Source organism: Elgaria multicarinata, chromosome 1 (genome assembly GCF_023053635.1).
Source record: "Elgaria multicarinata webbii isolate HBS135686 ecotype San Diego chromosome 1, rElgMul1.1.pri, whole genome shotgun sequence".
In the NCBI taxonomy this organism is placed as follows: Eukaryota; Metazoa; Chordata; class Lepidosauria; order Squamata; family Anguidae; genus Elgaria; species Elgaria multicarinata.
Genome location: NC_086171.1, coordinates 47,779,300 through 47,805,034, shown reverse-complemented (window position 1 = coordinate 47,805,034; position 25,735 = coordinate 47,779,300). Strand labels below are relative to the sequence as shown.

Genomic DNA, 25,735 nt, shown 5'->3' with positions numbered 1-25,735 from the left:
CACTCTGATGAGATGATGTATTGTGGAGGGATTGTGGGGAGTGAACAGTATATTTTGTATAAACACATTTTAAGAAAAAGAAATTGGTTCTTTGAAGGGTAGGGTATTTACCAAAAGCTGAAAGTGCCAGCCCTTGCTCTGGTTCTACATCTGCAACAAATAGTGCGCTTTTTGTTATCAGTCATGCTATATGCGAGATGTGTGTGAGAGAAAAATATTGGCCAGCCCTGTATTTAGTAAGGATATAGAACAGCGTTCCCCATCCTGCTGTCCCAGCATTCCTGACCATGGGACATACTGACTTGCAATGATGGGAGTTGTAGTCCAACACCTTTGGAGGGCACCAGGTTGGGGAAGGGCTGCTCTAAACAAAAAATATAAGTAGGTGGCCCTAAGTTGTTTGTCATCAGTTTTCCACAACCCCACAGTGACCTCTGCATATCCTATTCTCCATCTTGTTCTCATGGTTTATATCTGCTTTGGAAGAATGAGAATTTCACTGGCACTTTCTGCGTCCTTAGGGAGGATGTGGTGTTAAGGCTTGTGAGCCTTAACTCCCAATTTCCTGCTTTTTCAAGTTTGGTTGAAAACTGTAGAGCCTTAACATTGTTTTGTAAAACGTAGGTTTTTTGTTTATTGAATTATATATTTAGGCAACTTTACTTTTCCGACATTTACGTGATAGGGTTAGTTGCAAGTTTGAGACTCCCTTGGCCCCCTTTTAACTCAGGCCAGTGTCAGACTACTTTGTTGAATAAATATCATCCAAATGCCTGTGTCCATCCAAATGAGAACATAAGAAGAGCCATGCTGGATCAGTCCGAGGGTCCATCTAGTCCGGCACTCTGTTCACACAGTGGCCAACAAGCTGTCGACCAGGGACCAACAAAGCAGGACATGGTGCACCCTCCCACCCATGTTCCCCAGGAAGTGGTGCACACAGGCTTACTGCCTTGAATACTGGAGGTAGCACTTAACCATCAGGGCTAGTAGCCATTGAGAGCTGTGCATTTCTGTGACTCAGTAAGAATGTATAGAAATAAAATTTGTTTAATAAGCGTTCATGACATTATTTAAGATGACTACAAGTACGGGACATTGTATATACATTCAATTTTTACATTAGGCAACCTAAAAACAATTCCAGGCAAACAACAAGACAAATAAGTGTGTTAATCTTCCTGCAGTGGTGCTCAGAACATCTGCATGAACACACGTGTAATAACATGAGGTCATATAATAACATAATGCAATGTATCTAGCTAGAAAGAGAATGGGAAGAGTTCTTCTCTCTTCTCTGTTTTGGGGGATCCCCCTCCCCACTACAGCTCACCCTATTCAGCAGGGTCTCTCAACTGAAGCATTTTCAAGGGGCTGGAAGGGCTGCTGTGGGGCAGGAAGGGGTGGGGAAGTCTACTTCTGCCAGTGCAATTGATCCAGCATTAATCTGCATCCAACCCAATATATTTAGTTGTACAGAGAAGCCTCTAAACAAAAGTAAAAAAAGCAAATTGATTGGAGAAAGCATTCAACGAATGAGAAAATCGCAAGTTCCAGCAGTGTTTTATGGCATCCAGATATCATATGACTCTCCTTATCCCCAGGCCAAATGTGGGTAATGTAATCACATGGTAAGTTAGAAACAGTGGCAAAATGTCTACGTTACCTTCCAAGGGAGCACTATGAAATTAGAGGGTATGTGAAGGGCTGTTTCCACTTCCCCAGTTAGAATGCAGGTTACAACATACTTATGGCTAGACTTAACGCAAGGTAATTATGATATGTAGTTATAGCACATTTACCACAAAAACCCATTTGCTTTCCATGCAAAGAAAACATTATTTCATGAAGAATCAGAGTGCCTTCGCTGATTTAATAGCTGGACCAACCTCTTAACCCTTCTTAACAGGAGGGCAGCAGGCCATGATGATTATATACTTACTTCATCCCCACAGCACGCATGCATTGATTACTTAATTACATTGATCACCGCCCAATAGCTAGAAATCTCTCCTCCATGGAAGGAATTCTCCCCTCCTCCCTCCATATTACATACAAGTGAGTGAAGGTAACCGAGGACTCATCACCAATATCAGCAACTTCAGTTGAAGTTCTTTCCCCACAACCTCATGCTCATGTTTCTTTGGATACCTGGCGCCCAATGGTGGCCCTGGATCCTGTAATCCAGCCTCTTCCTATGGTGGACAGAGGACTGGGGTCCTCTGCGGTTCAACAATTTGGGTTGAGTGAGGAAGCCTCAGAAATACTAACCAGTCTTCCCCCAAGGTCAATGTGGTCATTAGTTTGTAGGTAGGTGAACCATGATATGGGGTCTGCTCCCTCCCTCCTCTGAGCAGTCTGACACATAAGCCAGCTTTGTGTATCTTATTCTTTCAAATTGTCTCTTTGCCTTCTCTCTCCTTCTATCTTCTAGTGATCTAGAAGAGGATGAGGTTCCTCTGTCACCCTCTCTGTACTTTTTACTTCTCCCTTTCTCTGAGTTTTCTCTCTCTTAGCTTCCACTTCTTTGATGTCCTTTATCTTGTCAGTCCTTCGCCCTTCTTCTCCATGCTCCTCTGCTGCCCTTGTCATGTATTCCTCCCTCTGTGCTCTCTCCCTCCCTCTCTCTTATTTGTCATAAAGCTATAAAGACTGATCTCTTTCGGCAGGCCTACCCAGTCGAATTTTAAGATGACTGGCTGTTATTTTAATAATGTATTAGTTTTATATGTTTTAATCAATTTTATGTATTTTATAATATTTTTGTATTCTATGTTGTTCTCCACCTCGATCCAGAGGGAGAGGCGAGTAATAAATAAATTTGTTGTTGTTTCTCAACCTCTCATCTTCATTCACTTTCCTTTTCCTCCATCTCTCTATTATCGCCTCTCCACTCCTGATGCTCTTTTAATAGCCCCCTAGCCTTAGCTGCTCCACCTTCTCCTCTCCTATCAGCCCCAGCTGTGCCTCTTGCTGGACAGTAGGCAGGGCGAGGCCAAGAAGTGGATGGCACCGAGGCATGATCTTTTTCTTGGGAATCATTTATTTATTTATTTATTACATTTCTATACCGCCCAATAGCTGGAGCTCTCTGGGCGGTTCACAAAAATCATTCCCAGCTGACCCCACCAGGATTTTTCATTGGCTGAGACAGGGGGTGGCAAGGGATAGTCCATCACGGTGCAGTTAAGATATATGTTGACAATGACATTCACCATGATTTCCCACTTAACTAGGATTCTTCAACAAGGTTTGAAGAAGGTTAAGAATCTTGGTCTAATGAGCAAGTCTAATTAACCTTAACCATTTTACGGCAGAAGGAAGGCAGAATAGTTTTAATTTTTGTGAACTGCCCAGAGAGCTTCGGCTATTGGGCGGTATTAAAATGTAATAAATAAATTCATTTTGGGGAGCGAATGTGTCACCTCACTGCCTGCTCCCAATAATTTAAACATGGTTAAGAAACATGCAACTTAATTATAATATAACTTATATGTATGCAGCTATGGCCATACTAACAGCCGTCATATTTTAAATTTACCTCAGAAGTTGACTGTTATTTGTAGGAAAAATCTTCGTTCAGTTCAAAAGATTAAAAATGTGTTCAGCACAGCTTTACTTGCAGGTTTCTACGAAATGCTGAGGAGTCATTTTTATGTGCAGCTCTTTCTCTTTCCAAAGCATTCCTAGAAAATTAAATTCATGAAGCCTTCGAAGCCAGGCACAGGTGGGAAAAAAATGCCTCCGTGTGCCACTTCAGCTACAGGAACCCTCGATGCGAGAAGCTGCCAGCTTAGAACTATTATCATATTGCTTCCCTCAGAGTAGAAAGCTACACACAGTGTGTGATTTTCTGAACCTGTGTATGCATAAATTGTTATTCTGGTGGCTGCTGTTACACAACAGACATCCCAAACATCCTTCTTATCTACAAATATTGTGTCAGGAAATAGAAGTTGCCAGAGGTCCATTATATTTTTAAAGCATTCTCCCCCCCCCCCCCATAACTTACTCCAGAGCTTGGCAATTTCATGTTGCGGCTTATTTTTGAAAATAATTATTTTAAAAGTAAAATATACATGCGTGGGTGCATGCGCGCGCACCCCCCTCTACTCATTTATATTGTTATGGTACTTTCCCCCCCATAACAGCAATTATTCAGAACTCAATATACTCTACAGAGTTCAAAGAACAGAATTAAGTAGTTCATGCAGCTTGTGAAAATATTCTCTTATAGAAATGTTTACATATGCATTTGCTCAGAAAGTTAGGGTTGTAAAGAAGATCTATGGAGTGTATAATATTTTTTTCATTTGTTTCCATTTGAAAAAATTCATTTGTTTGATTTTTCGTTTACTTTTCATTCATTTTTCATTGGTATAATTTGTTTTTATAGTGTTCTATTGTATATTTATTGCTTATTTGTATATTTTTGAAAGTTTAATAAATCTTGTATGCTAGCATGATAGGGTTTTACCCTTAAAGGAAGTCTAAAAATAATTTTAAATAAGTAATTCAGTACTTTTCATTAATCCCATTCATTTCACATCACATTGATTTCAATGGAAGATCAGGGTTTTGCTGCCTGAAGCTTTGGTGTTTTCTATCCAAATGGCATGGGATTGTTAGATGTTCTACTGTTTTATCAAGGCATCATACCTGCCAAATTCCAAACAGGTTTGTGCTAGATTTGCATGTCCAATTCATCACTGCCCACATCAAAATTCTGTCATTTAAAAAAGATGGAAAAGTGGCACTATGGATATCTAAACCTGTGGAGATTGTGCCTTACTTCCATTCTTTGGGGGAAAAGTCAGACTTTCCAACCTAAGAAAACATGGAGGACTCATAGGGAAAATATAGAATGGCAATGATTGGATAATGGCATCTTTTGGATGCCCAATAAAATGAATGAATGGCAAACCCACATGGAAACACATGGAGGCCTATGTATTGTGTACTTCTTCACACAATACATAGGCCTCAGCTAGACCAGGGGGTTGTTCCATAAAGATCTAGCGATTTTATGTTTGGGAGATCGTCACACTGGTTTACACGCGGCATGCGACATTGCGGCCACTAATTTTTTTAAAGAACAAGGAGCACACGAGCGCTCATGTGCAGAAGGTAAGTCTTTTTTTAAAAAAAAAAACACCAATAATTTCCCCTTCTCCCCCACCCCCGATGAGCTCCTCAGGAGCTCTGCACCCCTTGTGTGGGTCCTGGCTCCTTGCAAGTAACTGCGAGGAGCTGAGACAAACCGTGACTCCCACACACATGTTCCACGTTCTCGGGATCAGCCCGAGACTGTGGAAAAAGTGGGTTCGAAGGCGAGGGCAAGATCCTGGGGCAAGGGAGGGATCATCCCTCCTTGATCTCGGGATCCCCTGTGCATTAATGTGAATGCACAGGGACAATTCTGGGGATCGCCCCGGGATATCGCCGTCTAGCCATGGCCAGTGTTTAATGATGGAATTCACTAACACAAGAAGTAGTGATGCCCACCAATTTGGACAGGTTTAAAAGATTAGGCAAATTCATGGAGGATAAGGCTATCAATGGCTGCTAGTCCTGATGGCTATATGCTACCTCCAGTATCAGAGGCAGTATGCAGGGAACATGAGCAGGAGAGTGCTATTGTACTTACGCCCTATTTGTGGTTTTCCATAGGCAGCTGGTTGGCCACTGTAAGAACAGAATGCTGGACTAGATGGACCTTTGGTCTGATCCACCAGGGCTCTTCTTATGTTCTTAAGCCTATCACAGGCTTAGAAAGATGAAACCAGCAGGAAACTTGGGTTTGGTCATCAGGACAGGCTTGGAATTTCTTCATCCTACCACCAGATTAATGGTTGCCAATTTTGATAGATGCTACAACTCACGGGGATTTTCTTTTGACTACTTTTCAATTACTTTTTTAAAGCAATGTAATCGGGATGAAGTCTTTCTGATGGTTTAAGATGCATCTTCCATAAGTGTCCACCTATCTATTTTTACTAAGTGAAACAGCAACAACCACACAGCCTTCTTGTTTGGAATTACTGAGTCCATAACGTAATCTTCTGTGCACTATACTTAAATGAAAATCAATAAAGTTCAAGTCGTAACTCTCTATTCCCTTTCTATAAAGCTAGACAGCAATACCTACAACATTCAGCTTGTTTTTCAACTGGCTACCATCTCACACTGTAGACTGGCATGAGAATGATGTATTTTTTTTCTTTTTCTTTTTTTTAAAGAAAAGATAACTAGTTAAGTGTTCCCTAGACAGCACAGTCCAGAAAATGAGAGACAGGCCATATCATAAAGTAAATAGAAAGGTATAGTTCAAAAGAAATGTGGTGTTTGTTCCCTTCCTGCAAAATGATCAAGGAGACAAATGTTTACTTCATTCCACTGTCTCTTTTTAATGTTTGCTATTAGTACTGAGAAACTACTCACAGCACACGAGCAACAGATTTTCCTCAACACAGGTTTTTCTTCTCGATATTTACAGTTACTGCTGTTATTTAGCTGCTCCTTGCTTTTTTTCAAGTTCATTTCATTCAGTCTTTTCAAGTCGAGATTAGCGTATGCATTAAAGATTGCTTGATAGCCAAAGCCGAAACATTTCCACCACTAGACGTTTTCAGTGCTGTTGCTACTTCATGTGCTCCAATCTGTATGCAACACAGAAGGCCATTTGTGAACATTTAAGCCCCACCCCCTCTCTAGACCGTATTCATGTGGTCTCTAACATGGTGTCCCTGCCTTTTTTGGTTATTTTACTGAAGATTTTTTTTTTAAAAAATAATGTTGTTTTTAAATGGGGAAACTAGCATGCTGCAATGTGAGTTGCTACCCTCTAACACCATTTTATTTGGGTTCAAAAGAATGGCTTTGTTTTTTAAAAGCTCAGATTTCCTCACCCCTGCCTTGTTCTTGGACAAGTTTCCTTTCTTTTAGCCTTACCAGTTTGCCTTTTGGGAGAGTGTTGTGACTGGCCATGCCCACCATGGCAGCCATTGTATGAATGGGGAAGTTCTCATGGCAGGCATTTTATGAGAGCCCTCATGACAGACTTTCAAAATTCCAAATGTACCTAAGAACCCAAAAAGGCTGGGGACCCCTGGCCTAATCACTAGACTGGACTGAGGGCAGATGGTGTTGTTGGCTCCTTCTTCTTATGACCTCTTAACCCATTAACTGAATATGTGTCCTGGTTTGAGGTGGGTTATGACATGAGGAAATCTGTAGGACATTTCTTCCCTATGGCTGTCTCATTATTATGGGGCTTATTTGGTCCAAAATGACAAGAGATCTGACATTTTTGAGAATTGATAACACTCCTGGAATTCAGATTTAATTGCTACTTTGTATAAACATCTGCTAGGCTATTTATTTAACCTCATATTCACTGATGCTGGGAGAGGCCATTGCTGAATAGTGACACACATATTTTGCATGCAGAATATACCAGGCTCAAACTCTGGGATCTCCATTTAGGAGGTTATTATACAAGGCGATGGGAAAGAACTCTATCTGGGTCCCTGGGGAGCTGTTCTGTTCTGTCAGAGTAGACAGTACTCTGATATAAAGTACCTTTCTATGTAAGCGTAGCCAGGCATCAGAAACCATGGGGGACATAGCTGGGGAATACCGTGGTTGTACCTACAGGTTGCCAGGCTCCCTTGCAGATATTCCAGTCCCCCTCTCTAAATGTTCATCATTCATTTCAATAATTAATCTCTAGGTCCTTTTGCTTGTGAAGACAGAAAGAAAACTGTGCAGGTGGCATTCCACTCAATTGTTCCCTAAGACGTAATGCAACTAAAATGACTTTGAGACACCTCTGTTTATGTGCTGACTATTCTGCAATAATTCCCCACATCCTTAGGCCACAATTTTTCTGGTGACAAGAGAATTTCCACATTACATCTTTTTATCATTTGGAAACAAGAGACTCTAACTCTTTAGATGAGTTAATGTTAAGGAGATGGTTTTCAAGGCTATTAGGGTTCAATTGGGCATAGCATGGGAGATCCAAGACTTACATCTCTTGAGAGTTTTTGTTTTGTAACCCCTTACTACGTTTTAGAACTTAAGCATAGCTCAAATCAGGAAAGGAAAAAAAAAGACTGCCTTTCTGCAATTCTGAGCTGGGGAAAGCCCAGCTCAAATCTCTATTCAATAATCATAGGTAACAGCTGAGATTCCCAGCTCAGAGCTGCAGAAAAACATTCCTTTTTGGACTTCTGAGCTGTTGAAAACCCAGTGAGGGTGGGGCTTGTAGGGAAGGAGCAAGGTCTGACAAAAGAGCCGGTGGGCTGGTTGGGGAATCTCCACAGGCCATTCCAGCCCACGGGCTGGTGTTTCCCCACCCCTGCTCTATATAGGCCATTTCTACACTTGCCTTTTTTTCCAGGGATTATCCTGGGATCATCCCTGTGCATGCAAATGACACACAGGGGATCCCGGGAGCAGGCTGGGACGATCTCTCCATTTTCCTGGGATAATCCTTAGGTTTAGAAAGGGCCGTAGACTCTTTGCTCCCTTGCACTGAAGTTGCCTGACTCTTAACATAGCAGTTAGAGAAATGGCTAACCAAAGGGCAAAAGTTATTATTATTATTATTATTATTATTATTATTATTATTATTATTATTATTTATTTATATAGCACCATCAATGTACATGGTGCTGTACAGAGTAAAACAGTAAATAGCAAGACTCTGCCGTACTCTGCCACTCATAACCAATCCAAATTTGCTGTTCAATCATATGAATCAGCAATTTGTATGAATATTCAGCTGATAAAATAATAGACTGAAATATAGACTGAAAAACAAGGCCTACTTGTGATAGCATGAATCAGCCCATAGAGTTTGAAGGGATTTATATCAGGATCCCTTAATGTGTTTTTGAAAACAAAAACCAACAAAAAAACTTGGTATTAGCAGAGGATCATGCTGGTTGGCGATGCTGGGAATTGTACTCCAACCCAACTGGAGGGCACCAGATTGGGGAAGGCTGAACTAAATGCTCACATGACAAAATTCACCAATGCTAACGTTCCATACTTTTTATAATGTACTGGATAGAATAAAAATTGCAGCATTAAGTCGAATTGCTATTGGGCTGCATGCTGGTTTGGAAAGGGTATTCACAGCAAAGCTTATTTTAATTAATGCTCCAAATTCTTCCCAGATGTTGGTACAGAGGTTTAGACAGATCTTTGACCATAAAAGTGCTTTAATACCAATGACATTTAAAGTCAGGAACTGGAGTCACTGGAACTATATCAGCATTTGGTGACAGTAGTAGCATTTCACTTATGCAGGTATTATTTACCTGCATCTAATATTTCTTGGTTTACATAATAATCTCCAAAAGGTAATACACTTTTAAAAACTGGAGCACACTCAAGAGAAATGTTTTCAAATTCACATGACTAGAAATAAAACTCATTATTTTGAAGTATTTTGTAGTGGTTGGATCAGAAGTGCTGAATACCCACAATCAATCTCAAAGGTAACCCAGAATAGTTGGTCTGCATTTATGGATTGGCAACTTCTCTTTTGATCAAGGATGGGAAACCTGTGGTTGTCCAGATGTTGTTGGAGCACAACGTCTATCATACCTGATCACTGGTCATGTTGGCTGAGTCACAGATTCCCCACTCTGGCTTTAGAGCTTTCAACATTCTGAGTGTATTCTTTCATCAAGATTAAAGTATTCTTAGCATCATTTTAACATTTAATCCTGCAACCCTACCCATATTTACTTGGGAGTAAGGTGCACTGAAGTTAGTGCAACTTACTTCTGAGTAAACATGAACAAGATGACATTTTCACCATATATTTTGTGATCCTCAGTTATAGGAATGGCTCCCTTCTTGTGTATGTTTATTTCTGAATAAACAAGGACAAGATTGCATTTTTACCATATATTAAGCGATCCTCAGATATAAGAATTGCTCCCTTCTATACTATTTCTATGAGATCAAGTGTTGCATACTGGATAATTCTGAACTTGGGCTGGAAGACCTTGGCTTGACTGGGTGAGTTAATAGCTCTGTTCAGACATTCTCTGCATCTTTAGTGACTGAATAGATCAGGGGTGGGCAACTTGTGGCCCACCAGATGTTTTGGCCTACAACTCCTTTCAGTCTTAGTCAGCATAGGCAATGTCAGGGATGATGGGCATAGTAGGACAAAACATCTGAAGGACCAGATGTTGCCCGCCAATGATGTAGGGGGAGTGGCATTTTGGTGGCAGGCTCTGTCATCAGCCTGTATGTGTTCATTGTAAGGTGCAGGGTTGGACACAACCCTGGAATAGCAAGGGTCCTGATTGCATGAGGGAGTCAGCTGTGTGTACTGTTGTACATGGCGGGGGGGAACTCCTTTCAGTTCTTATAATGTAGATCGGGTGTAGTGACTGTTAATGCAATGTGCCCATGCACATTCATTCAATGCACATCTTTAAAGGGGTTTCTCTCTCTCTCTGATCTTTGTGGATAAAAATGGGATAACCCTAGTTATGCTACCTTGAGCTCCTTGGAGAAAAGTCAGAATACAAATTTTATTAATTAATTAATTAAATAAATCTGCTCCTTTCTAAATTCTCCTCCTCCTCCTCCTCGCCTTCTTATCTCTGTCTTTTTCTCTGTGTGTTGTTTTTCTGTGGCTCTCACTAAGCATTTAAAGTCGCTTCCCATTTTAATTAAGCTTCTCCTGTGGTTTTAGTTTGTTTAAAACTGAACTTCACACAGTGTGACATCTTATTTTCTCAGCCAAGCCCACATGTTAATTAGAGAATGTGTGTGCTATCCTGATATTTCCTTCTCTGTTATTTTAATTTATTGTTCAGTAACCTCTGCTGTTTCTACACGAGAGGCACTCATATCTCAGCAAACATGACCCTGGCGGTAGAATTTCTTTGGAAAAACAACAACAAATTAACAAAACCTGAAGCTTCCTGGCTTTACCCAGAACAAAGTACAAAACAATCCTTTTCAGTAAATAGAGCTTTGGTGTGTGTGTTTAAACCCTCCCCAGCAAATTTCTCCTGACAAGAGGTGCTTTTGAATGTCAGAGTCAGTTTCTCTGCAGCCAAACAGCAGTCCCGATCTGGGGTCTATCTTTTAACAACAAACAAACAAGAAAGAGGCAAAACCTACTAAAAGTTGAAATATGTTTATTTATTTGCAGAATTTCTCCTGAAACATCTGGAGTACGTGCTCTCTTTCAAAGGCAACCATGTTCATTGGTTTTTAAGGATCAAATTACTTTTATCCCATAGTAACCCCAGTAGTTGGGAGTTTATCTTTGAACCTAATTGAGCAACTACATAGTTTCTCAATCCCTCCTCTTACTGATTCCTGAGTCCTGCTCCTTCCTCCCAGCAGACAAGCGTTAAGTACCATATTCCCTAATATGAACTGATTGTGCAGTCATTTTCTGAGGTCCTGCTCGGTGGCCTTGCCCAAGTACATGCAAATGGGCTCTCTAGAATGCATGGGCTAGCCCACATCCTTAGATGGAAACACATAGGGCATGCCTACACCAAGGGAGGGGAGGGGGAGGATCTCGCGATACATTGATCGCGAGATCCTCCCCCTCAGTCCACATGTGCCACGTGACATCCTGGGCATCGCGCCCATCATGGCGGCCATTTTTTTTACAGACGTAAGAGCTGGAGTGCATGAGTGCTCCAGCAAAAATTAAAAGGCAATAATAATAATAATAACAACAACAACAACAACAACCTGCTCCCCTCCCCATCCCCAATGGGCACGGAGCAACTGAGGAGCTCTGTGCCCCATGCCCGGTTCCTGGCTCCTTGTGTTTACTCGTGAGGAGCCCAGACGAAACTGGGATGGCCACCCATGTTTCCCGCAGTCTTGGGACGATCCTGAGTCCGTGAGAAAACCCAGGGTAAAAGCCATCCCAGTTTTCCTGGGGAAATGGAGGGATCATCCCTCCCTGCCCCTGGGATCCCCTGTGTGTCATGTGGATGCACAGGGATGATCCCAGGGCAATCCCCGGGATAAGGCATGGTGTAGATATGCCCATAGTGTGGCCATAGGGGATGTAGCATGCACAGATGGACAAAGGCTACTGTAGTAGAAAGCATTTACAAACGCAGCTGAGTCCCATTCATTTTCTGTCCTTATGCTATGAAACCTGTTAAGAGAACTCTGGGCATGAGACAATTCCATAGTTTCAAGTGCAAATATTGATCATGGGTGCAAAATTGATCAATTACAGCTAGGGATGTCTATTCTTGGGAAATCTAGTTCTTCTTTATGATTTGATGGAGATCTGCGGTGTGTATGGCTCAATTTGTGTTTGCGAGCCAAGCTTCGGGATTTCCCCTAACTCTGCAAACCTTTTTGTGCATTTCCCCCCTCAGGTTCTGCAATTTGCACATGTGTCTGAACAACTGTGCAAATGGCTGAGTGATTTGCACACATTTTGACTGCATTTGCACAAATCATAGCCGCATTTGCACAAATCACTCAGGCATCTGTGAAAATTGCTCAAAAATTTGCAAAAATTGTCCAAGAACCTGCAAAAATATGAACAAAATGCCCAGGAAATTTGCAAACCAGCCCAACTCACTACAGATCAAGTCAGGCGCTGCAGCGGCAACCGAACTGAAGTCTCGGGGGGTGCGGACCTAGGAAAACACATCGAAAACCACCCTCCAAATGGATTTTCCAATATCCCTAATTACAGCATATGCTACTTGAGCCTGTGGAGGCTTACTGCATTCATTGGAGTTTACTCGCATGCAAATGTGCATAGAGGATTGTCATCTTAGGCAACTAGCAGAATTCAGTCTCTCTTGCAATGGAATTTAGGTTACGTTGATGCAAAGTTTTCATATTCTGAACACAGACTATACACAGGTTATTATCAGCTTGCTGCCAGAGGCCACAACAATTTCAGCTATATCGTACAATTGAGAAACCAGTGAATGAAAAAGTGTGGGGAAATCCTGGAGGTTTCAGTTTGAGTTATCTCAGAAGTAAGTTCAGTGGCCTGTTGCATTGCACAAAGTATCTGCCAAACATTGATAAATGTAGTGTTGCTGTGGTTTTTTTTTAATCTGCTTTAATCCTTACCTGGTAGGCAACACACTGTTTGGATCACACCATGACTCACCTGCCAATTTTCATCTACATTACTACGGAAACTTCACAATGCATAGAATGCAGGTGACACTACACACCAAATACATTTTGGTGATGGATGGGGTGATGGGTGGTGTGGTGGTGGCCCATCCCAATGTCACTTTTATATTTTTTATCTGTCCAAACTGAAAGCATTCCTTATGGACTACTTATGGCTTTAAAAGTTTAAGGTTTCCATGGATACTTCCCAGACAGCATAACGAGATCCTCCCACTTAACGTCCCTTTAGAGTTTCTCTGCTCAGCTTGTAATACGGGGACATGGTGTAATTTGTTTCCTCCTGGGGTTTATTATTGTGAAGCTACTCAACTAGAGTCTACTTATAAGTTTCCTCACAAAATAATGGATTTAGCCTGCTGCTTCCAGTTTAGTCCTTTTTACTTGAGCAGGTGACTACGTCCAGTTCTGGGCACTGTACTTTAAGAAGAAGATAGACAAATGGCAACAGGTTCAAAGGATGACAACAGAGATGGAAAACAAGTATTGTGAGGGAAGGTCGAAGGAACTGGGAATGTTTAGCTTGGAGAAGAGAAGACTGAGGGGGGACATGATAGCGCTTGACAAATATGGCCAAGTGGGAACTAGAACCTGGGTCTCCTGACTCCCAGTCCAGCATCCTAACCACTATACCACATTGGTTTATTGTGTTTGTTGAGAAAAAAGATAGAATTTAGGCATCTACGTGTGACCTACAGTGAAACAGCAACACACAAATCTGCTTTTTCTGCAGAAAACCCAGCCTTTATTCCTTTTCTAAAACCTGTAATAAATGAAACGAACTTCTGTTAAGTGCATGTGACCTTTAAAGTCTAAGCTGACTGCAAAATGGCCAAGAATGAAATAGAAAGTAAGCAAGACCCCTATTCTTCCTGACAGCTAATTTCAGGTTCGCAAATGTTTGTTGATTATGTCCAGCCAGCTAAGTGCTTTTCCCTAAAAGGTACTCTCAGCCCATACAACAGAAAAAGAAAATGCCACCCACGGTTTACCATCACTGTAATGCTGCTTTCCTTTCCAAAGCAGACAGGCAGGAGAACGGGTAACGTGTGTGGGGGGTGGGGTGGGGTGGTGGTTTCAAAGATGTTGGTCTGCAGGACCTAATCAAGTATTAGGATGGTAATGTAGGATTGATTACCATCAATCCTACTGTGTTTTACTGTGGTTTTAATTTTTGTGAACCGCCCAGAGAGCTTCGGCTATTGGGCGGTATGAATAAATAAATAAATAAATAAAATTGATTACACAGATAAATTGATTAAATCATCAGTGAAAAAACGGCCCCAAATAATCAAGCAGCAGGCTTGACAATTTTTTTAAAAAGTGGGGGGAAGTACTTATAACAACTGCAGGTGGAAATGTCCATTTCAAAATAATGATTGCCCCCCCCGATTTAAGGGGAAATACCTCTTCTAAGAATACTGTGGCACATCATCCAGTAACAAAGACAGTTCTGCTTATTTTGTTAGATGTATTGTGTTTCCCCTCCCCCTTATTTTGGGATTAAATTTACACACATACAGAGAAGAGTTGCACTTTTCATAGTCCTTCTAGATCACTGTCACCTGTACAATAATAAACATGTCCTCTAATTGCTGTCACTTCCCATTTACAGTTCTTGTTCTGAACACAGAAATTGCCTGGGACAAAGGATATCCCAAGGAATCTATTGGTTTTTTGCCTCTAGGGTGCTTTTTTGTCCAAGCCAATGTAACATATTGGGATTTAATTTTTCCAACAAAATCTGATCAAGAGATGTAAACTAAAATGCCCCCAAACAGCCTGGAACAAAAATTACCCACCCCCTGCAACTCTATTGATGTGTGTTGCAGGGGGCAGTGTGGTTCTTGTCCCAACCAATGTTAATATATTGGGATAAAGCAAAAGTCGCATGACATTTGCTAAACAAAACCAGCAGAGGGAAGCAGACTACTTCTGACACCACCCCATTACTTTAATTTCTGGACATTTACTACCCCAACTAATATTGGAACATGACATGGGGTAGAACAAATTTTCCCAAAACCATTGGTGTAAGTTAAAAAAAAAAAAGTCTGGATGAGAATGTATGCAGATTGAATCAATCAATCAATTCATTGACTAAAGTTTATATTAATCAAACAGCATTTGTTTATATCAGATGACAATCCCGAAAGGAATGAAGTTAAAGCTCTGTATCTTCAGATAACTTCCACAGCAATCTTATTCCAAGTCCAAAACAATTGCCTAGATGTGCAATTGACCCTTACATTTGACCCTGATTTTACAGTTCAATACTGCCGTATATTTAAGGATCATAGAAATGCCCTATATTTTAGTCTACTATGCTATTGTTGGTCTTCCTTTTCTTTGCCACACTGCCAATCCACTCCCCCACCTGATATTTAAGTCCCTTGCCACTGCTTCTGCTCTTTCCTAAATTAAAACATCTGAAACATTCTGTCAGGAAGCCTTTCTGTTATCTGAGAGCCTGAAAGCCTCTAGTGATTTCCCAGGTACCGGAATTAGCATACACAGGAATCCCACATGACAGATATCCACCTCTGGAAGAACAGGATTTGATTAATTATACTAATAATGGCAGTGCAAACAGATTTACTTCACAGTCATGAATCAAGTAACCTTAGTAAAACATGAATTGAGGGCAAGGACACACTAATTGCCCAAACCAACCCATTGGATTTCTCTCTTTCATTAATTGAGGGTCAAAGGTCATAATTTATTACTAATGCAGTTTGAAAGTGCATTGTGAACATGGCACAACTGGTGGAAACAAAACCAGGCTTCTTGCAACCTTAACTCTTATATCATGGGTAGGCCTTCGACCTAATCTCAAAGGCCTATGCAAGAGCAACCTGTCCCTCACGGGTCAATGAGGAAGAGGGAGGAAGAGGAGGAAGGGACAGAGAGAGAGAGAGAGAGAGAGAGAGAGAGAGAACAGCTATGTCAGAAACAGAGAGAAAAGGAGTTTTGGGAAGAGAGAAAGAAAAGGGGTGTCAGGAAGAGAGAGAGGGGGAAGGAGTGACAGCAAGTGTGTGAGAGAAAAGGGGTGTTAGGCCTTAGCTAGACCTAAGGATTATCCCAATCAAATGGAGGGGCTGTCCCTGCCTGCTCCCGGGATCCCCTGTGTGTCATATGGATGCACAGGGATGATCCTGGGACAATCCCGGGATATAGGCCTGGCCTAGCCATGGCCTTAGATGTTGGTCAAGGCCACCATCAATTTGTCTATGTCTGAGTGAAGAAATGTCAGTGTTTGCTCCTTAGAATCAATGTTCTCTTTTTTCTCATCATAATTAACCCCTTCCATCACTGTTGCTAAGCTTGCAATGCATTCAAAGCATACCTATCATTAGCATCTCCTTCTTCTCTCTGTCAGGCATTCCTTCCCTTTATAGAAGCAGCTCTTTGCCCACTCGCTCTATGATTTTCAGAGGAAGACAAGAAAGCTTTGCTTTGAGTCTCCTGCGCTATCCCATTCATTCTCATTTTTTTTAAAAAAAGTGCCAGCACACAATATTTAATATCTTCATAATTTATGCTAATACATTCTCTTAAAGCTACATCTCCAACGTCAGTAGTCCAGAAATTAATTAGAATGCATACAGTTTGCCACATACCTGCCTTAATAGATGGAAGTTATTTGTGTAACTTTAATTTTAACGATAGGTCAGTGGTGTTCACTGTTGGGCTGGAAGAGATGTAGTTGTGGCAGCCAGTGCAAAAGACCCCCCTTTCTATGGCCCAAACTAGACATGATGCTAAACACATCAGTTGCTGTTGCACCTCTTCTAAAAACCCTGTTAGCAGCAGACATGGTGAGGCGTTTTTTCTTGGACTACCAATCATTGGTAGGGGGTTAATCCTTTCCTCTGCTGCAGCTGCTATTAGTGTTGGAAACTTGCATTGCTGTCAATGATAGCTATTAGGTATGGGCAAGCTTCAAGCCATGGATTCAAAGTTCAAATCACGGAGGCCATTTTCTGGCGGATCTGCCATTTTATGACAGAGCCACCATTTCCTCTCACAGCCCTAGGCCCCCGTACAGCCTACCACTCCCAGCATGCCTGAGAGGGCTGGATGCTGCCTTCCCCATGCGATTGCCAGCGTCCTCCCGTGCAGATCGTGCGAGAGCTCCGGCTATTGGGCGGTATAGAAATGCAATAAATAAATAAATAAGTAAGAGGAAGCCGGCAATGGCAGCAAGGAAGGCGATGATCATGCCAAGTAGCGGCCAATGGCAGCAGTGAGGCCATGTGTAGCTATCCGTCCAAGGCTAATTTACGAACCAGGAGCGGAGGGAGAGGGGGATTTTCACTGGGACCATGGCAGGGCTGGAAAAGGTTAAAACTCATCTTCCCAGGTGCTTTAGTCCCAGCAAAAATTAACAATTAACATAAAAGAAGACACATGAGAACGTGATATGTTTAGCATCATATCTAGTTTGGCCCCACGTATCAGCAGTTCCAGAAGTGCATTAAATACCAATTAATCAGTCAGTTACAATGAACTGTCAGCCATTTAACAGTGCAAATGCTGCATATGTAAGTCGCTTAATGAATTGTTGTTCATATAGGAAGGAGAATGAAGAGGCCTAAGATTTCCCAAATAAAATAGGGACTGGCATTTGACAGGGTATTATAGTGCTAGCAGTGCCCTCTTGATCATGGGAAAGGAGTAGTGAGAGGTCTTTCATTCGAAATGCCCCAATTAATCAAAACTTCTGATCAATGAAACCACTATTTATAGAAGTTTGCACAGGAAACTCGCTGAATATGAATTAACTGGAGATTTGTACTCTCAAGTGTTGGATAAAGCAAACTCCACCATGTTTCACTTTATCTCTCAAAATTTGAAAAAACAAACACACATATATATCTATCTGATTCTAAACATCCGAATTTCTTTTCAGATTATCCAAAGCGAACGGGTAGAAAGCCACTTACCCCCAGTTGCCACAGTAATTTCACGTAGGAAATGGCCATAAAATGGAAAATCGAAGGATAGATTCACTCTCTGCAAGGAACAACACCAGAAAAGAAAATCAATAATGTAAGGAATAGTAGTGACCCATTCACTTCAAAATGTGATCCAGCCATTAGCTGCTGCTTTTGCCTCAAGATTTTTACAGTAGCTTTGCCACCATCAATTTGAAATCATTCCTCAGTGCTAAAACAGGAAAGGAAGCATATTTAGGATCCTCAGTGGAGACTGAGGCTTCTATCTTAAGCACAGCTGGAGTCATCTACATTGAGTGAAGTGATACTTCCAAGCATGTAGCTGCTATCCCATACATCAGCCTTCACCAAGATGGTGTCCTTCCACTCCCATCATAAGAACATAGAAGAGCCATGCTGGTTCAGACCAAGGGTCCATTTAGTCCAGCATTCTGTTCACACACTGGCTAACCAGCTGTTGACCAGGGCCCAACAAGCAGGACACAGCACAACAGCACCCTCCCACCCATGTTCCTCAGCAATTGGTTTGTATAGGCTTACTGCCCCTGATACTGGAGATAGCACATAGAACTAGCAGGACTAGCAGCCACTGATAGCTTTCTCCCCCAACTCCCTTTTAAAGCTATCCGAACTGGTGGCCATCACTACATCTAGTGGTAGTGAATTCCATAATTTAACTATGCGCTGTGTGAAGAAGTACTTCCTTTTAACTGTCTTGGATCTCCCACCAATCAGCTTCATGGGATGACCCCGTGTTCTAGGATTATGGGAAAGGGAGAAACATGTCTCCCTATCCACATACTCCACACCATGCATAATTTTGTATATCTTATCAAGTCTTCCCTTAACTTCCTTCTTTTCAAGCTAAACAATCCCAGCTGTTGTAACCTTCCCATCATCCCAGCCAGCTTGGGCCCTGGAAGACACCAGGCTCGGGAACACTGGTGTACCTACACAGTTACTGGTGAATAAATCCCACTGAACACGATATAAAGCTTTCAAAGGAAGGGACCAGAAATCTTTGCAATGGACACTTTTACACAGGCTCCTTTCGTCTTTAATGCTGCCATCTTGGTTGCTGAGGTGTGAAAAGGAAAGTAGTAAGAGACTGCAGGTAAGCAACAGCTGAGACTGGAGTCCACACTTTTACTCAAGAAAGACACCAGGTAGCAGCAGGGGTAGGGGGCAGCTCTTGAAAAGCTATGCCTTATGGCAGGGGTGGGCAGAAAGCAGACCTCCAGATGATTTGGACTTTAATTCCCAACATTCCTGATCATTGGCCGTGTTGGCAGGCCTTCTGGGAGTTGAAGTCCAAACCTTTTGAAGATCTACCTTCTGACCATCCCTACTTAATGCCATGCCTGCTGACATCAGTATCCTGCCCCAGGCACACCTGGTCATTTAACAGCCCCAGTCCAGTGCGGCTAGGGGTGCTTAGCTGCTACCTTGTGTTCTCCTTTGGCGGTAAAGCCTTTTTGCTCAGACGTAACAGCTCCTTGCTACTAAAGATATTGCCTGGCTCCATAATTTTCTACAACCTCCACCCCAAATTCTTCTCTGCCTTAATTTAAACTGGAGAAGATCAGTTCCCTCCCTCCCATAAGTATCCAACTCCTGCCCACCTGCTTGCTTACCTTGTTGCAGCTGCTACAGTAGTGACAGCAACAGGAGGAGGGAGGGAGAGATGGTGCTGTTATGGCAGCATGCCAGATGCCAGGAGTACCGGGTATTATAGGGCATGTCTACACCAGGTGATATCCTGGGGATTGTCCCTGTGTGTCCACATGACATACAGTGGATCCCGGGATCAGGGAGGGATGATCCCTCCATTTTCCCTGGGATATCTCCATACTCTTTTTTCTCAGTTTTTCCTGCGGTCCCAGGACAATCTCGAGGACCATGGGTGGTGTGGCCGGCTGTCCTGGCTTCTTCCCTCTTCCCACGAGTAGTGGGGCTCATCTGAGGAAAGGAGCTGTGACAGGAATAGTCCAGGGCCATAGAAGGTGGGGTGCGCTCCAGCTCCTATCTTTTTTTAAAAATGGCGGGCACAACATCCTCCTTCCTCCCTGAACGTTGCGCGCCACATGTGAACGCAGTGGGAAGATCTCACAGTCAGCATATCGCGAGATCCTTCCCCCTCCCGGATCGCTGGGAGGTGTAGACATGCCCATAGTTTTCTTAGCACTTTCAATTGACAATCCTCCCCTTGGTGCTGCTATGGCAGCAAGCACAGTGCCAGGCGCACTGGGAAATATAGTTTTCTTAACATTCCCAAAGGTTGACTGGTCTCTCACTAATGGATGGGTAGGGAAACAGGCTTGAGAAAGAATGGGGTGAAGGAAGAGGTTTGGCAGCTTATGAATGCTTAAAACATTGTAGGTCTCTTTTGACTTGGATTAGCTAAATAGCTCAGCTTATTCTGAGCAAATCTGAGGAAAACTGGGAAGGGGCTGCCTGCTAATTCACTGACATTAAATTGGTGGCATTAAAGCAAATAAAATGGCCTCTGGGTTGCCAGTTTGGCTACACATTTCCACATTGCCAAATGCTTTGCAAAGCTCAATATTTGTCAAATGAAAATAACTTGTGTTTCAGGAACACATCAGACTAGCACAAAAAAGGATAGTGGTGATGCTCATTTCATCCATTGCAAGCTGTTGACCACATTTAAAATCACTGAAATCTATTTCCCCCACAAGCTTATGTCTGCCTCATGCTTTAACTTTCATATTGCCTTGGATTTAACTTGTCCCCGCTTCTGCTGAAAATATTAGGTTCTCCATCTATTAGATATTTTAATGACTTATTTGGTAGGAAATTAATCGATGAATATTTACAATGGCTTCAAATTAGATTTCTTTCTCTTCTTCATTGGAAACCAGAATTTGAAAGGATTTGCCAGCACATATTCTGCTTACAACTAGAAGAACTAATTTCATTTCATAAACAGATCATCCCTAGGTAAAAAGGAATGTCCAAGATACAAGATTTCTGCTAATTGAAAAATATATTCCTTGCTGGCTCTTTAATCCCTCTTTCATGACTTAACGGTATTTAACAAATAATATGGAATATTAATCAGCTTTCATGCTGGCCCCCTTTGAACTACACGCAAAATACATTTGGAAAAGTCAATTTGGAGACTTATCTGGTCCCCTGAGAAGTCTTGATAGGTTCAAAGAAAAACATAGCATGCATCACCAGGGCAGGAACTATACTTCTGCTTTAAAATGGTTTACAACAGTAGTGACAACTGTTGGGGCCCAGAAGGGCCAACGAGAGAGGGGAGGGGAAAGTTGGTACAAATTGCCAGGGCTCAGCAGTCTGGAAGGGCCCCCAGGGCCCGACTATTTTGCATAGCTTGGACGGGCCCAGGAGCACTTGGGGTCAGGAGTGGGAATGAGGGGGGAAGAGACGGCCAAGGGCCCCACCCTGCCTGAGTGCCACAGGACTTGCAGCACAACTCTCGCCAGAGGGCGTTCCTCACCAGTCAGCCAGCCAGCCATGTGGCTTGGGAGAGGCTGCCGCCAGGGGTCTTCCAATCCTGCTCCCTGGGCTTCATTGAGAGCTGGGGTGGGGGAGAGGGCAGCCAAGCATGCCTGCCCAAAGCAGGGGGAGCGAGTGGCACTGGCAGGCTTTCCGACGGTGCCAGGTGGGGAGGTTGGCACCTGGGCCTCAAGTGGCTGTCCTCTGGGAGGCCTCCTGCTGCTTGGGACGGCAGCTTCCTGCCCACGGGGCATACCAGATAAAGTTTGTTAGCCAGTTCACCCTGCTTGGTGTAGATCTGGCCTTGGTCATAGCCAGATGGGTGGGAAGCAGTGGTGCAGTGGCGAATTTTGAAGTGCAGGCTCTCGCCATAACCATGACCCAACTAGAGTCCAAACTTTAAGTTCCCACAGCCAAGACCCCAACCAGAGTCCAAAGGCATCTCAACAAGCCAGTTCTAGCAGTTTTCATCTCCATCAGGAGCAGGGCTGCTGTAAGGCAGATGGTTTTTCATTGCCTGTTCCAAGACCAAGACACTCTCCCAAATGCTTTGCATTACAACATTATTACAACAAAACTCCTTTTCTCCCGCAACTGTTAAGTAATGTAGGGGAATTCTGAGGTGATGGTGGCAGATGACGTCGGGTCCTTATTCGCCAAAAGTGTTGGCACTTCATCCCTATAAGCCCTGGTTCCACTACTCCAGCGGTGGGAAGAGGAGGTAATCAAAGGGAAATACAATTTGGGATCAGGCTATTGCTAGTAAAATAGCCCACGTTAGAGCTTCAAAAGGTAATTTTATTTATTTATTTATTTATTTATTTATTTATTTATTTCATTTCTATTCTGCTCAATAGCAGAAGCTCTCTGGGTGGTTCACAACAATAAGATGCAATATGAAAATTAAAAGGTTTAAAACTATAGTATAAAATAAAAGCAAAAACCAAGATAAAATCTAGCAGCAATGCCTGGGAAAATAGGAAGATCTTCACCTGGCACTGGAAAGAACACAATGTGGACATCGAGCAAGACTCTCTGGGAAGCTCAATCCACAACAGGGGTGCCACAACAGAAAAGACCCTCTTCTTAGTAGCCACTCACCTCACTTCCTTTGGTGGGGGGTGGGGTCCAGGAGAAGGAGTACTGAGGACGATCTTAGGATTCAGGCAGGTACATATTGGAGGAGATGATCCTTCATGTTTCCTGGCCCCAAACTATTTGGGGCTTTGAATGTTAAAGCCATCTCTCTGAATTGGCCCTGGTTATGGACTGGCAGTCAGTGCAGATTGAAAGGTACTGGCATAATGTCACCATGTCGGCCAGTCCCTGTAAACTGTCTCGCTGCCCTATTTTGGCCCAGCTGAAGTTTCCAGACCATTTTCAAAGACAGCCCCACATATAACCTAATGCAGTAATACAGATGAGAGTGATCTTGCCCTTCAATGAGTATTTTTGGTAGTATGCCAATGAACTTTTATATATTGATTTGTTTTAGGGCACAATCCTTTGCTCTCTAGGAGAGCACTAAGGGCTCTCAGAATGTTGCAGTCTTCCCTGTCTGTCTGCAGAAGAAACATCCATTACTGGAGGCCTCCCGGGTACAGTAGTGGAAATTTTCACCATTGCTGCTGTACCGCTATCTTTGTTTTCTGGCAGTGGGGCCAGGATGTTCTGGATGGGAGCTTGGTGCAGGCGGCCATGGATTCTATGCCCCCGAAATGGGCCCAGAACTACACTAGCCCAGGAGCTGGCAAAGTAAATTCCCTCTCATTGGAGTTAATGGGAGGAGCAGAAAAGATTAACACATACCCACCCTCCATCCCTGGCTGCATTGATCTGGTAGGGTTTTGCATGGGTTGGAGCAATCACTCCCAACCCCCATATTGGATTGCTCCGCCTGTGTTGTTCTTCCCTCTAATCACACTTCCTTTCCCTGCTTTTTCCCCCACCATCCAAGGGTGGGCATTATGCAACCCAATGATTCCAAAGATCCGAGTTCATATGGTGCTCCTTTTTAATCTTGACGACCGCAAACGTCTCCTAGGATATGAGCTCAAATTAATTTGGGAAGAAATACAGCTCAACTCAAGCTGCATACATAACGGTTGTGATCTAAATGCAAGCAATTCATTAAATAGAAAGAAACTGGTCTGTCTGCATTAAAAGGGAAGAGAAAAAAGCGAGCTATTGCTGGATAATGATTGTTGAAACAAAGGGTGCAAGGCTAAGACAAACTGCAGGCCTATGCAAGTTTACTCCAAAGTAAGCCTTACAGAGCTCAGTGGAGCAAACTCTGAAGTAAGTAGTGTGATTTCCCTCAAATCCTTATATATTCAGGTTTAATTTGAACATTGATAATTTCAATTCAGAGTTCCAATAATTTGGCCATCATTCAAATTGATGGGAAAAGTTCAGTCACTCCTTTTTAAAATGCAGTTTTTCAAGTACCATACAAAACTATCCAAGGACCTCCTCAGAGCCTTTTTCTTGTTTACTGGTGAAAGCCAAATCTTTCCCTTCAACACTCTTCACCTTTTCTTTTTATTATGCCACACTTACTAGGTTCTGCTATGAAGTCCCAGAACTCCTTTAGAACGTACACTCTGACACTTCTTTGATCTTTCAGCCGCCCCTCAAAGTCTACTTCTTCCACAAAGCTTTCTTTAAATTCTACTTGTCTTTACTTCTGCTCTCTGCCATACAAGGTACCAGTGTGTAGTGCTAAGACAGGTCAGAATAACTGACATTTTCTCCCCCTATTTCCAAAGGGAGAGCAGCTATTGTTCTTTCACTCTTACTACTTACAGCAGAATCCCATGCCTGTCTTCTCAAACGAAAGTTCCATTGATTTCATGGGACTTACTCCCAGTTAAAGAGGTATAAGATTGCAGTCTTGAGGACTTTTTGACCCAGACACAATCTAAACTAATTCACAGAGCAATCCGATACATTTCTACTCAGAAGTAAGTCCCATTGAGTTAATGGGGCTTATTCCCAAGAAAGACGGTATAGGATTGTAGCTTATATTACATATGGATTGGGCCCCTTTCTCTCCCTAACTCCAACTTTTTTTGTTTTTGTTTTGCCATTTCAGTTAGTCCTAATGAAGATATGCTACTGCTGCTTTTCTAAGATCGTAAGAAGAGCTCTGCTGGATAAGACCAAGGGTCCATCTAGTCCCACACTCTGCTCCCACAGTGGCCAACCAGCTGTCAACCAAGAACCCACAAGCAGGACATGGTACAACAGCACTTTCCCGTCCATGTTCTCCTGCAAATAGTTTACATAGGTTTACTGCCTCTGATAGTGTATTTTTATGCCCTTCTTGCATATTTTCATAAAAACCTGAATGAATCCAAATAGTTGAGAAACTGCAACTACTCAAGTGGCCTTTGGATGATCACTGTAGACTTTATAACCCATGGTGTGTGGAGCCAGAAAAGAACATCTGGTCTGGATGCTCCTTCCTTGCTCCTCCCCTCCCTTTGTCTCCTCCTCTCATGATCTGGCTTTGCTGAGAAGACCCTGGCTTGTATGAAGACAGAGTGATAATATGATCTTGGCTTATTTCCCACAGTTTTTTCCACTGACATTAAGCCAGAGTCCCCCAGTCTGGACACAACAAAGAATTCTGGCTTAATACATGCCAGGATCTTCACACTGAAGCTGTTATGCAATGGGAGGAGAACTGGGCCATCGATGTTATTTTTCCACGTCTCAACCCTTTCACTATCCAGCCTTGAACAAAACTTTTGTCAAAAGAGAAACAGCTCTTCCTTTGCTCTGCTAGACATTGCACATATGAATCCTGGGGTACAAACATAGTGTTGATTTGCCCCATTTGTTTTGTGTACACAAAACAAATTCTGCCTCAAGAATTCTGAATCATAAAAGTTTCCATATCTTGCAACTAAGAAACACTGTTCCCATAAAAGAGATCATCCTATCTACTTTGCGCCTCTAAACCTCTGAAACCAACACAACAAAAACACACAACAAAGTTTCTCTTGCATCCCTCCTGCCCACTTCAGCAAAAATGCAATCTTTATTGAAACATACAAGTCAGTTTATTGCAAATATAAGGTAAAACTAAATCTTCTGGGACTTCTTTCCTG

General features: G+C 42.5%; 1 protein-coding gene across 1 annotated transcript in view; it reads right to left on the bottom strand.

The window, feature by feature from the left end:
* PLXDC2 (plexin domain containing 2) overlaps window positions 1-25,735 on the bottom strand; it is a 283,339-nt gene that overhangs the window by 85,276 nt on the left and 172,328 nt on the right. The window contains exon 4 of the mRNA XM_063127724.1: window positions 18,123-18,192. Coding sequence (XP_062983794.1) covers window positions 18,123-18,192 — 70 coding nt within the window. The remainder of the gene's footprint in view (window positions 1-18,122; window positions 18,193-25,735) is intronic.